Below are 18,746 nucleotides of genomic sequence, written 5' to 3' on the forward strand. Positions count from 1 at the left end.
GATGAAAACATTTTTCTTTGATAGTGACTAAAACCAGTTGTTTTCACATATGGAACTGCTTGTATTTTAAATGTAAGTAACGCAAGAAAAAATCAGGATTTTTATTGAGTTACAAACCGTAGCTTTACAGATTTATCAGCTTGTGACTTATTTTCTTCATCTTTTTGATAGAGTTGGCCAAATTTCGTAAGAATAATTGACACACAGGGGAAAAAAAAATCAGTATTTGTATATGGTTTTCATTTATCAGTAGATCCCATCAGACTTTGCATGCAATAGCACTTGGGTGTATCTCTTTTTGAGACATTGGACTCAGTAACTGTTTACAATTAACAAAATGAGCCTTTTTCTTTTAGCAGATCTCTCTGTTACACTGACAGTTGTGTTTTTAAGTTTTTCCTCAAATTCTGGGAAAATGCAGCCAACTTGTAAAATGTTTCCAAGCGAGTCATTTGGACCTTCCCCTGTGTCACTAGAGATTTGAGATTTTACAGGTTCTTGATGTTTGTTTGTTTGGGTTTTTTTTTTGGTGTCAGTCTTCAGTCTGCTGGTGATTAAAAGAATGTCTCTGCAAACCTGTGGCGCGTTGTGAAAGTACGTGGCATAAAGTCATGTCCAAGTAGAATTAGCCAAGATACTGGTTATCCAAGTGTCAATAGAATAACAACTTCTTGGTCCAAATTACTTCATGTATCTTGTTGTCTGTCAAATACTAGTAATACAGTCATACAATTTATTTGCTAATCCCTTGGCTTCCTTTGACAGTGTGGGTATTTGCTAACCGTGTTGCTTCCAAAATGTCAGCTGCTGATCTTAAAACAAACCAAACCTTCCCCTACAGTATCCTTATCTGCGTATGATTAGCTGTTGGAGGATGGTTGTATTCCTTATGCCAGGCTGCTTTCTTTGAGGTGCTTTTTCATGCAATTAGTTGCATACTTTGACCGTCAGGTCACCAGTATCTGTACCTACCAGTTCATCTTCAATGTGCGTTTGAATGCTGTATAACCCAGGCTTAACATGGCTCTAAAAAATCAGACACTGAATAATGTAAAATGATGGTATAGGATACAATTTTATTTTTCAAATGTACCGTTGTTGCTTGGACTGATTTTTTTTTTTAAATGCAAATAATGATTGCATTTACTATATACGCAAAGTCATTTATTACCCAAAACTGTGACAGCTTTTACATATGGTCATTGGCTAAAGCAGGATGTAACTTTCTTTGCTGTGTCATTACTCAGCTATTATAATGCAGTTTTACTAATACCTTTAGTCATACTGTAATGTCCACATATATTTAAATGCTGGTAGATTTTTATTTTTTCTGTTGCGTTTTGTGAAATGCTTTTATCGTGGTCTCCTTTTATACTCAGTTTAGTTGAAGTTTCTGTGTTGAAGACTTGGTGTATTTCCCATTTTCATTCAGTTTCCCAAAAAAGACATGGAGTTAGGTATTTTTCTTCATGAATTAACTTCAAGTATTTTTATCATGATTTTTCACCGAACATGCTTTATTGCAGCAGATGGAAACTGGCAAGCCAGATAAAAAGTTTAGATGATATTTTGACGTAGTGATTTGGGAATCTGTTTAAATTCTTTCTTTCTTTCTTTCCAAGCAGAAACCACGTTAAATAATTTCAGTTCTGTTCCAAGTGGCTATAGGTTGAGGTTCTTGTTTTGTTTTCTTTGTAATTGATGGTTTCACCTTTCGTGTTACTTCAAAAGTAGATCAACTTTTCAAAAAATAAGTTCTGTCATTTGTCAGTTTCCTGTGCTATACTTACCTTCTAGGAAATGTCAATCTCTGTTTAGACCTGGAATAGGCCCAATTTTATATTTAAAGAGAATATTATTGTATTAAATGGCATCGAAGTATTAGAAGTTGTTGAAAAAATACCAATGGAAGTTTTCTGTTGGAAGAAGCTGAGCTGAAGTACAAGGGATGTACCTATTTCATTAAAAGCTACATGAGAAACTACAGATTTTGTAATAAAATCTAAACAAAAGAGGTTAACAAAGCCAGATTTGTACTAAAACAGAAGAAAATGATCTGAAATCTTGGCGTCTAGAAGGTCTTGCAGTATGCAATACGAACATCCAATTTTGATGAGTTCAACTGGGCTATGTCCTTGCTCTTATTTCAAAGACTTTGCTGATATTAATTCAGTTTCACTTCATCATGCTGAACTAGGAAACATTCACATATGGGGAAACTAAGTTAGACTTTACTCGATCAAAATCATGCAGACAGTATATTAGAGCAGGACTTGGAATATAATTCCAATTTACTGACATATTTCTTAAGCCATTGTTGTGTACAAACATAGTGGGAATGCTGTGCATTTTACTCAAATAGAAGACTGCTTACTCTCTGCTCACGCTTGGTAGCTTTCATTTCAATTAATACCAGTTGCAGTGTCGCTGTTGAATGTTCTTATGCCAGCTTTTAGTAGTGCCAAATGTAATATGGTTGGATTAATATAAATGTACTTTATTCTTTTTTCTTACATGACATGCTTTACAACACTGCAGAAACATTACTGATGATGAATCCTCAGTGGATGAACTGAGAGGCACGCTGCGGTTTTTTGCATCTGTGTTAGTTCGGAGAATTCACAAGGTAATGTGACTTAAAGGTGTTAACGTTGTTTTTCCATCAGAAATAACTGATATCCATCTGTAGCGAGTTCTTTTTAAAAAGGCAGTTCCAAAGTCAGTCTTAAAGAGAGTGTAGGCAGTTTCCATCTAAGTTTCTTGTTTGTACTATCTGTTCCCTCCTTAATGGAGATTATCTCATTCCTGGTTATAAACCTTTTTTGCAGATTGATGATTGGAACAGTTCAGCGTCAGGTTGGACATGGCTTTGAGCAACTTGATCTAGTGAAAGATGACCCTGCCCATGGCAGGTGGTTGGACTAGATAGATGGTCTTTGAAGGTCCCTTGCAACCCAAACCGTTCTATGATTCTTGCAAATGGATACATTTTTTTATACCAGTGCAAGTCATTATTAAAACGTTGGGATGATCTTTTAGCTGTTTTTTAGTGACTTAATCCAAGCGGAAGCAATTTTGAGAAATATTGAAAAAGAACTATTAGAAAATAGCTGGAGTCTTCAGCACAGGAACTGGAGTGCTGAGGCAGGAAAGACATGGACCTGTTGGAGGAGGCCCAGAGGAGGGCCACAAAAACGATCAGAGAGCTGGAGATCCTCTGCTATGAGGACAGGCTGAGAGAGTTGGGGTTGTTCAGCCTGGAGAAGAGAGGGCTCCAGGGAGACCTTATTGCAGCCTTTCGGTATTTAAAGAGGGCCTACAGGAAAGATGTGGACAAACAGTTCGGTAGGGCCTGTTGCGACGGGACAAGGGGTAATGATTTTACACTAAAAGAGGGAAGATTTAGGCTTGATAGAAGGAAGAAATTTTTTACAATGAGGGTGGTGAAACACTGGAACAGGTTGCCCAGAGATGTGGTAGATGCCCCATCCCTGGAAATGTTCGAAGTCTGGTTGGATGAGGCTCTGAGCAATCTGATCTAGTTCAAGATGTCCCTACTCATTGCAGGGGGTTTGGACTAGATGATCTTTAAAGGTCCCTTCCAACCCAAAATATGGTTTTATAAAATAAATATGATTTTATAAAATGGTTAGCAGTGTACTTGTCTCATAGCTTCTGCTTGCTTGACTTCTTTAAATGTAGACAAGGTCCTTACGTTGTCTAGAAAGAATAGACTGTCATTAAGTTAGTATCTTACTATAAGAATTAAACCGGGTATGGTTCTTATATTAAAGTAGTTCTTCAGAAACATTCTGAAGACTAAATATTCAAATTTTTTATTCTCTGTGTTTAATATATTAGCACATATACTCTGTTTTCTGGTAAAGTGCTTCAAGCCTGTTTTACAGGAGCTGCTTCTAAGTTTCTAGCTGTTTTAAGCAGGAAGAGTTGCTAACTCAGCTTCCAGATTTATTCAGTGCTGGCCCCTCTGTTGGAGCGACTACCATAAATGCGTGTCTTTTTCCCCCCTCCTTAGTAACAGCAATGTTTCCCGAGCTACAAGTTGTACATGTACTCTGTCACAACTGATTAACAGCCTGATTCTGTCCTTGTTATATATCAAATCCAGATGACTTTCTTGCTTATTCTAACTCAAGCATGCTGCTTTTTAAAGTGGACACGGGGGAAGATTGAGAAATGTCTGTGTAGCGCAGACATTACCTGGAGGTGTGAAAGGGGAGTAAATATTTTAAAGTAAAAATCTAGAGCAAGGTCTTAAAACTTCATTGGGCGTTGTAATGCATGCAGGTCTTAATTGCGTAAATCCATTGTTGATTCCAAAAAGGATGATGTCTCCTCTGTTGATTGTGTAATAAGGTATTAATTGTGTTATCTCAGGTTAGCTATAGCATCCTTAAATAGAGTATTAATTTACCATATCTGCCTTTGACAGTAATGAGGTAAATGTAATATGTTTAGTTCTATGTATCTGGGTAGACAACATCTGCAACAAAAACTCAAGGCATGTAGAAGTATTAAGCACTGTCAGGGGAACTACAAAATAAAAGCCATCACAGAAATGCATTTCTCTTTACAAATGTTTAGAGTTATTTGTATCCATCCTACAGAACACTATCTGTGCGTGAAGTGGTACAGGTATCTCACACCGAAAAGATACTCAAAGTAACTTTACGTTTTGGAACAAAACTGAAACTTGGCATGCTCAGTCATGCAGGCGAGCACAGTGTCTCATGCCATGCCACATTTTTCAGCTCATACTTTTTTTTTTTTTTTGCTGAACAAGTGTTTCTGTGTGTGCACGCGCCCATGTACAGATTCAGACAGCCTGAACTAATAGCTGTGATGCATATACTACTAAAAATTTTATGCGTAGAAATCGGTTGATAGCCAAGTTGTAAATAAAATACCAACTTTTTGTCATTTTAGGAATCCTGGTTTAAAGCTGCAGTAGTTAGCTGAAAAGGGTTATGACAGTATGTTTTGTAGCCTTTCAGCTCTGGTACAGTGTCCTTTATAACCTCATTTAAGGAGAAATTCATCACTGATTGCAAAATAAAATAGTCATATCTTTGCCAAACAGCTGTACTTTGATTTGAATTTATTATTAAATGCTTAAAAGCAGTAGTTCTAGCTAATAGAGATAAATTTGTTAAATTCGGGAACTACTATGTGTAAGAAAAAACAGACTGCTTTTTTCCTTTTTTTTAGGTTATATCTTTATACTTTTTTGCCAAAGAATCTTTTACTTTTGAATTAACACTTAAAATTATGAATTGCTTCAGTGAAAATAATAGTTTTGTTATCTGCTTAAGGCTGTCTAGGTGGATTTTTTGAGGCGTAGGTGTCGAACAAAGTAACAAAGAAACATGAAAACCCTTTGTATGGTGTGGTGTAGATGGTCCTACATCTGGTTAAAATTTTTGTCAACAGTCGATAGCGTCTACTACGGTGTCGATAACAATTCGCTTGCTGTGCTCTTTGGCTTACCTCTGCAGGAATAAACACTGCCCCATCCTTATGGTCCACAGGAAACTCTGGATTTATTGAAATAACTGTTGAAATACGAGTCCCAGGGTTTTTGAGGATGAGCAGAAGCTCCTACTTTCTTGCTTGTAAATAGGAGTTGGCCTTAATATATTTAGTTACCTTTAGGCAGTTCTAGTCAAGTACACCAGCTCGTCTAGGCTGGCCAGGCTGGGTCGTAGCTGTGCACCTCAAATATTACAGGGGAGTGTGCGGGAATGCATGCTGTTCTCCTTTTGCAAATGAATAAACCCCCAGCTTTTCTCTCAGCTCTGGTGGCCTTTGCAATTACACTGTGTCTTTTCCTGATTGGCAAGAAGCACTTTTCTGCTTCCGTTTCATTACTTAAGAAGGTCTTTATTTGACTTAGTGTTGAGGAGGGACAAACTCCGTTAGGAAAGAAACTTTTTCTGAAGTCTTAAATGTTGAACGTTTGCAACTATGTTTCTGCTTATTTAAGACGTCTTATGCTCTTGGTTAAGATAAAGGGCATGCAGAGCATAAATCAATTTCTAGATAAGTTTCTGCGGAAGCTACTGCAGCTGATAAAGAAGAATCCCGTGAAACTGTACAGGCTGGGGACTGACTGGCTGCGGAGAGAAGCTCTGCTGCAAAGGACCTGGCCCCGTAGTGGACAGTAAGCTGAATATGAGCCCATGGTGTTTACTGTCAGCAAAGAAGGCCAGCAGCATCCTGGGCTGTATTAACAGGAGCAGAGCCAATCGATCAAAGAAAGTGATTATCTGCCTTTACTTGGTGCTCTTTAGACGGCATCTAGGGTACGGCATCCTATTTGGGGCTCTCCATTACAAAAGAGACAGCGATAGAGTAGAGCAAGTTCAACCATGGGGCCGCCCAGGTGGTTGGGACTGGAGCATGTGACCTGTGAGGCTGTGACTGCCTTCGTCTCAGGAAATGTTCAACGCTGGGGTGGATACAGCCCTGGGCACCCTAATCTGAGCCTGCTTTGAGCAGGAGGTTGGGGTAAGACATCCTGAGGTCCATTTGTGCCTGAATTGTTCTATAATTCTCCTTTCATTTTCGTAGCCATCAAGGAAAGTGTAAATGCAGGACTCCAATACAGTCTTCGATTAAATCATACGTGCTTTTTGTTCGGCTTATGCGCAGCATCATGCGATATCGTTGTTGTCACTAACAGTTGTCTTGACTCAGTAACTCAGATTCTCTTTTGGTTCTGCCACCACCTGAGCTGTGACATTTTTTCTGCATATACGTAGAGTCTTTTAGGTGCTTTTAGTCCTTGTGGACATGACTGATGAGGGTTAAGGTACTAGAAGCAGAGCACAATCAACTGGCTTTTGGTGGTGGTCAAATCTTCATGTAGAGCTGGGCTTCATATACTGTGACTTGGAAATCAAACTCTGTTACTATAATTACTGTAATGGAAGAATCATAATGGGAGCGACTTGACAATAAATGTGTTAACAGTATTGTTTATGGCATTTAGTTCTACATGATATGTGCTTTGCCCAGAAGAGTGAGCATACTGTCAGTCCATCTAGAGAATTCATGGGGTTTTTCTTAAGAGTTCATTTTATGGTTAGAATGGGGACATACAAGCAAATGAATATGTTTGATAGTTATCGTCTGTAATGAATGTTGGGAAAAAAAAACCCACTGTAATGATTCTCTTGTTATTTTAAACCTGTTGCTTAGGTGGATATTCCAACCGTTGTAACAAAGAAAATGCTCAAGGCAGCAATGAAACACATCGAAGTGATAGCCAAGGCCAGGCAGAAAGGTAATGTAAAGACTTAATATATTGTCAGTTTCAAAGAGCAAGTGTAAATATTTCTCTTTGCGTGTTTGTTGTTATATTTGCTGAATATTTCCATCTTCACTGCCTTGTCTTAAAAAAAAAAAAAAGTGATCCTTTTGCGTTTTTCTTCTGGAAGTTGCAAAGACAAATAGGGAAAAAGTTACAGTACAAATAATCTCTCGGACTTCATGATTTTCATTTCCCCACATTGAAAATACTAAATTTCCTTCTCTGTATGGTAAACAAGAACGTGGGTTTTTTGTCTGTTCAGAGCAATCAAGATCATTTAGCAATGCTTCTTGAAGTTTTTCCTCTGTATTCCAGATGAGCAATTATAAATGAAAGGATTTGCATGTCTATGCACTGTACTGTAACTGTAACTCCTACAGCTAGAATGATTACACATCTGCACACTAACATGAGCAATTAGTGGAGTTGTTCAATCTGTAAAAGTTAGGTTTATCTTTATTAAGCCGTGGAGAGACTTTGAGCAGTAGCATATTTAATTACTATCCAAAGAAAAATATCTTCACAATCCTAAGGTAAAAATTATATTAAAACTGCACATTGAAGGAGTATTTGGAAAATAGAATACTTGCTGTTGGAAAACAGTTATCTTTATTTTTTTCACTGGCTGCGTTCCATGATCCTGTATCTACTAAATGTGGTTTCATTCAACTTTTAAGCATAGATGTTTACTTTCACTGGAGTCATGAACTTTCCTCCCTTCCCTCAAAACGTCTGCTTGATATCCATAAATACGTTCCATTGGTCCTGCGAGTAGCGGGTATGAATAACATGGATAATGAGACCTAGTGTGATCACGTTAGCTGGTTTAATGGCACAACAGTAATTTCAAGATACTAGATGATCTTGCAGTGCTGTTTATGCCAAATCTCATATTTCCTTTGATTTCTACTAAGGAGCTGGAAACACTTCTCTTTAGCAGCAAAGAACTTGATTTTAAATGTACGACATTGAAAATATACCTATTTTCTTCAGTGTTTTAAAGGAAAAGACTTGTTCCCTGAGGGCAGATATGTGAAGTAGCAGCTGAAAATTACTTTTAGCAGCACTTTCTAGTAAATGTTGCTAAACCAGCCACCTGTAATATGTGGTTCAGAGGCAACTTTCAGGCCTTGCTTTGGCTACTAGTTGAGACTAGCCCTTTCTGTTGGTTTATTTCCTTTTTTCTTACTCTTCCTACCCTTATGGCTCTTAGTAATTCCTCACAATTTGCACAGACCATGATTCATTACCTGTCCTTGCCAGAGAGCGCATTCCTCCTCTCTGCTTTTAGTGGCGCCAACCGGGCAGATTTCTTAGGCAGAATACATTCCTGCATCCCCCGTATCAGCTGATACCGTTCATAGTTCTTGCTTGTGAAGGACAAGCTAGCAGCCTTCTGTACTAAATTCAACGTGCTGGAAACAAGCTTTAACCTTCTAGATAGCAGGTATGTATTAGGTACCTGACCTGTGTGTGCCTGGTGTGGTTCTTGGCATGAGGCTGTGCCAGGTTGCTAATGCAGCTAGGTGTGATTTATTATGGCTCAGTTCTTGCCTTTGAAGTGATTTGAAGGGATATAAGCCTTGCTTCTAATTAACATGTATAGTTTTTATTCTGATAAAGCAGGTATTTTTTCCAGTCCGTACAGCTGCTTGTAAGAGGCAGCGCTCTTGCAGATCCCCATGATGGTTTTGGTTTGATTTACTCTGTGTTTGAAATGTGTGTTCCTTCACATTTGTTTCTAAATGTTCTAAGCAGGAAACAGATATAATAGGGCTGAATAATAGTTTTTAACTTTACATTGCTTTCAAATTGTGCTGTAAGCAACTCGATAGGTAGAAGTCCAGTAAATGGGAGTCCATGAAGCAGGTCAGGAAAAAAGCAAGTAGAGGCAGACATTAAGCAATGCAGTTTTTTAGAAGAATCAAGATGTTAAGTTCCTCAATAATTATAAATGAGAAAACATTCTGGAAACCATGCAAACTGCAGTTGTTTGGTGAAGGAATTCTTATTTCAAGGCGAGCTTTTATTTTTACATAGCCAGGCTTCAAAGTCTAAACCAAGGTTCTTTTGTAAAGTTTTGACATTGTATCCCTTTGGCAGTGGTATATTAACTTTTTAGCTCAAATGAAAAGCAATCACCTCTTATTTCACAATAAGAAAAAGCTGAAACAACTCGTAATACTGTTTTTTACTTGCAGTAAAAAATGCAGAATTTTTACAGCAAGCTGCTTTAGAAGAGTATGGGCCAGAACTCCATGTTGCTTTGAGAAGCCGAAGAGATGAACTTCACTACTTAAGAAAACTTACTGAACTTCTTTTTCCTTATATTTTGCCCCCTAAGTCAACAGAGTGCAGGTATAAAAAATATTTACAATTGTATTCTTTAATGTATCTGCATACTACGTAGTACAATAATTTTGGGGAATGAAAGAATAAACTCCCCAAGAAGTCATTCTCCTCATCCCTCCTTCCTGACCCTCTGCTTATCATTTTTTTTGATTGGTCTTTAAAATATTCTAGCATGCTTAAGGTATTACTAAATACTGAAATACTTCCTAGTAAAATATAATGGCATTCACTTCACTTAGAAAATTATGTAATCTATTACTAGTTCTGATTTTTGTCTGTCTTTTTTTTTCTTTTCAGATCCCTGGCTCTTCTGATAAGAGAGATTCTGCCTGGTTCTGTTTTCCTTCCCTCAATGGATTTCTTAGCTGATCCTGTAAGACTTGGGGCGCAGGAATAATCTTAATTTATTCACTGTTTTCCTACTAAGTATGTTGTGGTAAAGCAAATGATGGAGAATGACTTACTTGCTGTGCATTTTGACTGGGTAAAAGAAAAAGAAATCTTGTGGCCAGTGTTTTTGTTTGTTCATTAGAACTGGTTTCAGTGCTTAACTGACTGAAATACAGTATTGGCATGGTCTCTTAAGAATGTGTTTTAATGAAGGACTACAATTCCTGTCAAATGGGAGAATGCTGTGCTAGTGTAAGCACCTTCAAATTGCTAGAACTACATTTAAATAAGGGCTCAATTACTTGAACTCTGGCTGTATGTGTCTTTATAGCAGTGTAAGTAAACCAGCCTTTTTTCCAGCTGTATTGAAATCCATGATTTTGTCCTTAATTCTGCAAATAAGCGGGCATTTATTTCTAAAGATGGAACACTGCCATCTTTGATTTTATTCATGCATGTATTTTAATAGGCAAAATTACAATACTTATGAAGTATTGAAAGTAGCTGCAAGCAGAAAATACTGTAGCTGTGGAAGTACAAGTAGTTCATTAGATCTGCACTAACAGTAAAAATACTTTGTAGGGCTTTCCTCCACTGGCTAAAGAATGTTTCTGTGCAGGTCTCTTGAGAAATTCCCTGATAGTAAATACTTTTAGACCACTGAAGGTTAATCCTCAAACATGTGCTGCCAGGCTTTGTTGTTTTTAAAAGTATTAATGTAGTCACAGGTTTAAACTTGAGCATAACATAGTAGTGAAATGATTTTAATTAATTTGCTGAGTTACCTTAATGGTAATTTTGTATTGTGTTTTCCTGCAGGACACTGTCAACCATTTGCTACTGATCTTTATTGATGATAGTCCAGTGAGTACTGACAAAATTAAAACAGTAGTAATTTGTTCACCCATTAAGGAAGCTTTTTTACCCAATTGTCTCTTACCATTTTTTTCTACAGCCTGAGAAAGCCACTGAACCTACTTCTTCACTGGTTCCATTCCTTCAGAAATTCGCAGAGCCAAGAAATAAAAAACCATCTGTAAGCAAAGGCAACACGTAATTCCTTTCCTGTTTTGAATAAGTGTTTTACTTCACCTGCTGGTTTTGTTCTACAACTCCTTGCATTATTTACGTACTCACTGAAAGTTTGAAAATTGTCTGATTGCATTTTTAACCTTCTCAGGTCCTGAAACTGGAGCTAAAGGAGATCAGAGATCAGCAAGACCTTTTATTTCGGTTTATGAACTTCCTGAAACAGGAAGGGGCAGTCCACGTGCTGCAGTTCTGCTTGACTGTAGGTAAGATTGCATATGTCTGCTGAGGTATATTTGATGATCTTTGAAAGATCTTCTAAGCTTTTGCTTAAAGACCTTTTAAGCATTTGCACGTTGAAGTGAATATTCAGTCTCAGAACCTAGGCGGCATGGTTAAACAAGAGATTACCTTTCAGGATCTGTGTTTGCTTCCTTTAATTAATGTCCTGATTCTTGAATGCTAATCTTGGCAACATTAATGTGAGTGTGGACTGTAGGTCTTAATTGTATTTCTGTTTATTGATAAAGATTGGAAGTTTTAAAATAGAATATTCTTGTAAGAAAAAAGTTCTGGTCGCTGATAGAAAGTACAGCTGCCTTTTTTAATATGTGGTTAATAAAGTATTAGTAAAATGAGCTGTTCATCACGAAAAGCTTCTTCTGTTCTTTTAGCTTTAAAATTCTGATTTCTGTAAAGAATAGAAACATAACAGGAACATTAAAGGTGTTGAAACGTTCTATTCAGTAACCTGTAACTTGGTTATGAAGCATGCGTTCGGTTTTACCATTACACAAGTGTTGTTTGAAAAGTCTTCTGTGTTCTAATGGTAAGGTTTTCTGTGAAGTTTCTGTAAGCTAGAGTGGTTTATTTCACGTTTTTTGATCAACTAGTAGTTAATCACTGACTAAAATAATGATTTTTTTTGTTGTTGTTGTTTTTGGTAAACAAGTACTTCCATGTATTTTCAGGGAAATAATAGTTATGTCTTCATATCCCAAGTATACATCAGGAAGATGTGAAATTAAATTAGACAGACTTTATCTTATAAAATAACTGCAGAAATCATTAATCATTACATAAGAGAAATATAAATAATTTCTGTGCATGCAGCTTCTTATGTGCTCATAATGCTTCCAAACATACTGGCTTTCTGTCAGAAAAACTCCTCACCAAAAAGAACCCACAAAGCGATTACTTTTTCAGTGCTGGTGGTACCTGCAGGGCGTTCTAAGCTGATCCTTCTAGAGCTCTCTAGACCTGCTTCCGTTAGCAGGAAGGTTACTTAAACTGTAGCTATTGCCCATGATCGAGCTTTTTTTCTGCGTAAACCTCAGGACTTTCTCCTTCTAAAATTCTCTTGCATTCTCATAGGTGGCAAGTCTGTATATTAGCTTATAAAACAAAGAATGAGATTTAGGGCTCTCACGTTATGCTGTCCCAAACTATCTCCTGTAGGTGGTCCTTCACTTGATAGAAATATTTTGGATAAGAAGCACTTACTGAGGAAAATAAACCCCAAAAAATCCCAGATGGGTTTCTGTCTGTTAATTGAAAAATCAATCAAATGCTGCTACTTTATTTCCCCTTCTTTCTGGCCAGTAGTCGTGGCATTAAGAGGATGGGCCAATAAATCAAGTAGGATTGCACAATAATTGCGCTGAATAGAATTTTTATTTTGCCAGGAAAAGTTCATTCTCAAGTTAGTCTGATAATATAGATAATAATGAAAACATTTTGATGAGTTGGGTTTTAGGAGTGAAATAGCTGCAGAATAGGCAGATGGCTGGTATAATGGGCTGTTGGGGCTCTGTGTGTGTCTAGCATGAACTGTAAATCGTGCTAAAAGAAAACTATAATTTACAGTTTGGTAATTTAGGAAGAAAAACTTCATTCTTCTGATTTGTTCTTCTGCCAGGAACAATTTCATGGATTTATCCTTACTGTGATAAGTAATAATTAGGCTTAATTGCAATATATTTTTATTAATAATTTTATGAAAAAATCTGAATTATAGTCAATAAGAAGGCAGCTACCTTATTACTTGAGATTTTGAGATGTTTTCTGTTTCCGTTCATTTTGAAGTTTTACAAATTACTGTATCTGCTGGAAAACGAGCTGATGCTGTAGGTTGCTTCAAGACACTATTTGTTCGCCAAGTTGATCAACAAATGCGTTTTCTTTTCTTTACTTCTCAGAGGAATTCAATGACCGAATTTTGCGACCGGAGCTATCAGATACTGAAAAGATGTCACTTCATGAGGAAGTACAGAAAATTTACAAAACTTACTGTTTGGATGAAAGCATTGACAAAATTAGATTTGACCCTTTTATTGTGGAAGAGATTCAAAGAAGTAAGTTTGAATTTGAAAGGAATAATTTACATTGGAGTTTAAACAGCATTCTGTAATAAGGTGGAGACTAACCTTTACTTTTGTCATAGTCTTAAAAATTATTACCCTTTTGCTATATTGTGCTTAAGCTTTGTTTTGTCAGTTTATTTCCTTTCTTTGTGTCAGACTTATAGTAGCTTGCAAAGCAATCACAAACTCAGACCAGAAAAAAACCCAAACTTTATATGCCCACGTGTGTATCTCTATTTATATTTGCAATTTTTTTCTAGTTGCTGAAGGTCCATATCTGGATGTTGTGAAACTTCAAACTATGAGGTGTCTTTTTGAAGCTTATGAGCATGTACTTTCTCTACTTGAGAATGTTTTTACTCCTATGTTCTGTCACAGTGATGAGGTAAGTGTGGAAGATTTGAAAAGTAGTCTTTGCAAGATTGTATTTTTTTTTAGGATAGCCTATTTACAACAAGTATATACATGCAGAACTGAAAAATATGTCTTCATTTTCCACTTTAGTTAGCATGCCAGAGCTGGGACCAATCTCTGTAAGAAAATTGAATTTAATCTAGTTCAACACAACAACAACAGAATAAATAAAAAACTCTTCATTTTTGGGTGTAACAATTTGTGTATATCACTGTTATTAGAAAATCCTCTCCACCCCTTCTTTTAGGATTGCAAATTAGATGTAGAACACTTTTAAGAATCTTTTTATTTACTTTCAAAAATATAACGATACTTAAAGAAAGATACAAAGGTTGTATTTAAGTACCTTCAGCATTATGCATTCCGGCAGCTAAAAGTCAGGTGTCTGTTTTCAGGAAGGTCATTCAAAGCAATTTACTAGGCATTTGAGATTATTCTATGATGGGGTTCTGAATGCAAGTTTTAAAAAAAAAAAAAAAAAAAAAAAAAAAAAAAAAAAAAAAAAAAAAAAAAACAAAAAAACAAAAAACCAAACATACTGGGCTGACAGCTACCTAAATAGCTTCTAATAGGAAACACTTTAAACACAGGGGTGAGTCTGAATTCGTGTCCCTTTTAGAGTTTGTGCGTGCAAATCAGGTTGCATGTTAAGCTTCTTGCATTTATTGGAGGTAGAATATATTGATTTGTCCTGCGGATGGGTACATAACCTTACTTGGCATTGTTCTTAATAAAGCATGTTTCTCAAAAATGGTATTGGTGGTCACCTTTCCCATAATAGCTATAATGCTTCAGATGCTTGATGTTGATTTTATTTTTATTTTTAATGAGGAGGAGACATGGATTTTGGTGCTTAATTTAGTTTTATTTCTGGTTTGGTTTTTTAATCCTGACACTATGTAAAGTAAAATAAGTAGTCCTGGGACCATGTATTGCAAATCTGTCCTGTCCTTTTCCAGATGAGTATTCTAACTGCTAGATTATGGTCGGCTTGTGTTTTTACTTCTGTTCTTGTTTCCTGAATTCTGCAATGTCGTTGTATAGTAGCCCTTACCTCAGTTCGTCCAGTGCTTTCTTTGATACTTTTTTTGTCTGTTGTAGTACTTCAGACACCTTTTAAGAGGAGCAGAGTCACCAACACGCAATTCAAAGTTTAACAGGTAGGTATGGTAGACTCTTTAAGTGTTTGTCTTTGGTTTTTAGTTAAAAAGGTCAAAATATTAAACCATAGGAATTTTGCTACTGCCTGATGCTAATTTGACTGAATTTTTAGCTCTTGTTTTTTTTTTTTTTCAAATGGACAAATTACATACTGAAGGAGCAAGCAATATTATGCAAGCTGTATCTTTGCTTTGAAGTGTTTTATGTTGAATTTAAAATGTGATTTAGACCTCAACATTTGAGAAGGTGAAATGGAAAAATAAATGTCCAGTGAGAACAAGCTAACATGGAAATAAAGTGGTGATTTAATTCACTGTATATACGAATACCATTTTGTTGGTTGGCAGCTGTGTCTCCTTGGATTTCAGGTCTTGCAGTGATAGGTACCATGCACCTTGCGTCTAACCAACCTGGTCATGCAGTGGGAATCTCCTCTTGTTGTGACAAGGATTTGCCATTTCTCCTAGGTAGAATATGTTTTCTGTCCCCCAACTTTCTCCATTCATTGCAGAAATGTATCATCAGAAGCATTGTTTCTGGGTTTGCGCTATATACTTAAAGACCACCTTCAGGCTCCTTAGGGCCTGTGGAGAAGAGCAGCTCCTGTGGTATGGATGGGTGATCTTCCACTGTGGCGTTGGGTTGAGTAAGCTTGAGGTCTCATCGCTTCTTGTCTTTTTCTTTTCTTTCATCCATGCTGGATGGCGCAGTCATAGACTAGCCCAACTGAATGGCTCTTGCGGTTTAGCCAAAAGAAGGAAAAGTTCAGTAAGACAGCCTTTAATTTGCATAGGCTTGCTTTCTTGGTATGAATTAAGATCCATGGTATTATGGAAAATGCTAGTGTCTATCATCTTAGATTACAGCAATTTATTTAACTTTTTCTGCTTTCATTAGATACACACCTAGCAGCGGCCCTCTTGACTTGCAGCCTGCTGTGAGGTGTATTATTGCAAGATCACTTTCTCCCCTGCTAATGTCTTAAAAAAACTACAAGGTGGTTCTCTTCAATCTATCTGCATCTGTGACGTCTATTATGTACTCCTTACAGTTCTTGTAGATCCGGGACTCAGGCTTTGGTGTAGCGCTTTCTCAGACTGGTGCTGACAAGCTTCCGTTTCTTAGCAAAGAGGCATGAAAGGCAGCTAGACCAAACTGCATTTCTTCCCCTATGTGATACTCCACTAGGAATGGTGACCTTAAAACACATTCCAGCTTCTGTTGAAGATGGCTACAGGGTTCCATCCAGACATTTCAATCTGCCTTCTGGTATCTTTCCCAAAATTATTCATGTCAAGGGTTGAAAGTATCCTCTCGTACACTTCTTAAATCTAGTTAAAAGATGAAAACATTTAGGTCGCCACCTTGGTGCTTTGCTTTCCAGAACAGAAAGGGTGAAATTAAAGGTAGTCTCTTCCTGGACTTCTTGAAATAAATCTCTGGCTACAAAATAAGCAAATTTTGTTTGGGGACTGTTACAACATATTCCCTTGGAGTTCAAACAGCATCCATAACATTGCTGAAAATGTATCTGGTTTATATTTTAGAACAACTTGAATGCCCTGAGTATATATGATGGTTTATGATATAAGATACTGTATGTTCCTGGAGTGGTGCCTCTGTGATTGTTTCCATGAAACAGAGGTCCTATCTGAAATTAGTTTGCCTGTTGCTTTGGAGTTTCCCTCTGCAGAATCTGGTACAGACAGTCACTGCCAAGGAAAAAAGAAAATTTAAAAAAAAAAAGGTTATGGAATTATTCCAGATGTTATCCATATGCACATACCTCGTCCTGCCTTTTCTTCTCTTTTCTAGCATTAGTTCCAGTTGAGAGGAATGATATGCAAAGAGATGAGTTTTGTTTTCCGAATCTTTGATGCTTTGGTAGGGGTACTGTGTGTATATTGCATAGATACTGCTGGTTAAGAAGTCAGATCAAGTAGTAGATGTGAAATCCCAGTGGAATACACACGTGGGTAATGTGTTGAAAGATTTCACTTACTCTAAGACAAGAAAATTATAGAGCAGTTTCTAGAAAATACTAGTGGGAAAGTAGGAAGAAGTGACTATCAATGTGTAATTTGTGGTTTGCATCACTTCTTTGAACTATACAAAATAATCATAGCTTTTGGCGTACAGATACGTACACACAAATAATGTGCTTTGTAAACTGCTAAGGTGATAGATGAGATGTCCCAAGTATTTCTGGAAAGTAAAGAAGTCACACTGAGGATATCCTGATAACTAGCAGTGGTTGTCAACAGTTTAACTCTGTAACTGGTATTTTGCACCTAATGTTTAATGTATGTGGCCAATGAAAACTGATGTATTAAGTTCCAATTCTGATGACTTAATTTCGGGTGTGCGGAAGAGAGGACAAGAATTCCTTCTCCCTCTCTCATATTTATATATTTGTAATACATTGTTACTACATTACTTAATGGTATTCAGTGTTGGAAGTCTAACAAAAAAAGAAAAGCCATTATGTGATATAAACTCCTTGACTGCTGGATAGCTGTTAATATCTGCCTTGATTTTCTACACACCATGGCCACGTATAGAAATAGACACATCCTGATTTTTTCATCATTGAGATAGCAATAAAATTAAAGCATTTTTCAAGTAAAGGACCAAGCAGAAAAGATACTTAAAATTATGGGGAGTGGTTAGGAGTAAACCCCACAGAATTAAGTCTGTAAACAGTTGTGTGCAATGTAATTGTTTGTCACCATCAGTTCCAACTTGGTAGGTTATGCTTCCAGTTTCACAATTAACATGACTAAAGACGGTGTAAGATCCCTTAGAATCAGTTCCTCTTGTAAAACAAAATCTAAAATGTGAATCTTTTAATCCCATATCAGTTTGCCCAGAATTCAGTAGCTGCAGTGAATTAAAATTGTGTGTGTGGTGACTGTCTTTGTGGTTAATCCATTTAAACATTTTGGTTGGAATTACTGAGTTGATGGCTGAGGCACTGGTTCCATGTACCAGGTTATGTAGAATGTCAAAAATACATGATAGTTCTTAAAATCTGTGGAATAAACAATAAAAAAACACACCCCAAACCCCGACTATTTTAACAGTGTTTTTTACTATATCTAATATGAGGGGTGGGGTGGTGTTTTTACGTAAAGTAAGTCCACAGCCTTTTCTTTGCGTTGGCCAAATGAACTAGATTCCTACATGACTTGTGAACATTGGCTGTAGAAAAAGTTAGCTGCTTGTTTGGCACCACAGGTAACTATAAGAAAATGAGTCGTTCTCTATAAACTGGTAGCTGCTCATCTTGAATGTCAGCGAAGACCTGAAAGTTTCAATAACTTAGGTTTTAAATTTAAATGCCATGATTGTGGTGATGAAATGTGCAGGTACCGTTTGCATTTCACTTCCGTATTTTTTTTTTTTACATATTTTACATCAGGGACTCCTAATGGTACCATGTTTTTGATATAATCTGTAGTGTTGGTCAAAGCCTTTTCAGTTTTGTTGGGATAGGTCTGTCAAATTTGGTTGGGTTTTGGTTTGGTTTTTGGTTCTCTTTTTTTTTTTTTTTTAAACATTATTTTTTCATGGGCTCTGAGGTAATTTATGTGCCTGTTGTTGCAGAAGTAGCCTGAGTTTGGATGACTTCCGGTAAGTCTAACACTTGATAATTGTTGTGTGTTAGCTACACCACATCTATCATGACTGCATCACACAGCCTT

General features: G+C 36.8%; 1 protein-coding gene across 2 annotated transcripts in view; it reads left to right on the forward strand.

The window, feature by feature from the left end:
* Positions 1-18,746, forward strand: part of SNX14 (sorting nexin 14) — a 56,248-nt gene that overhangs the window by 12,547 nt on the left and 24,955 nt on the right. The window contains exons 6-16 of one of the 2 annotated variants that reach the window (XM_054195289.1): positions 2,539-2,626; positions 7,222-7,306; positions 9,535-9,691; positions 9,983-10,058; positions 10,895-10,939; positions 11,031-11,111; positions 11,256-11,370; positions 13,303-13,458; positions 13,728-13,852; positions 14,983-15,041; positions 18,649-18,675. In XM_054195289.1, the coding sequence (XP_054051264.1) occupies positions 2,539-2,626; positions 7,222-7,306; positions 9,535-9,691; positions 9,983-10,058; positions 10,895-10,939; positions 11,031-11,111; positions 11,256-11,370; positions 13,303-13,458; positions 13,728-13,852; positions 14,983-15,041; positions 18,649-18,675 (1,014 nt within the window). The remainder of the gene's footprint in view (positions 1-2,538; positions 2,627-7,221; positions 7,307-9,534; positions 9,692-9,982; positions 10,059-10,894; positions 10,940-11,030; positions 11,112-11,255; positions 11,371-13,302; positions 13,459-13,727; positions 13,853-14,982; positions 15,042-18,648; positions 18,676-18,746) is intronic. The other variant, XM_054195290.1, reaches the window with a different exon arrangement.

The sequence above is a fragment of the Rissa tridactyla genome, chromosome 3 (genome assembly GCF_028500815.1).
Source record: "Rissa tridactyla isolate bRisTri1 chromosome 3, bRisTri1.patW.cur.20221130, whole genome shotgun sequence".
NCBI classification, from domain to species: domain Eukaryota; kingdom Metazoa; phylum Chordata; class Aves; order Charadriiformes; family Laridae; genus Rissa; species Rissa tridactyla.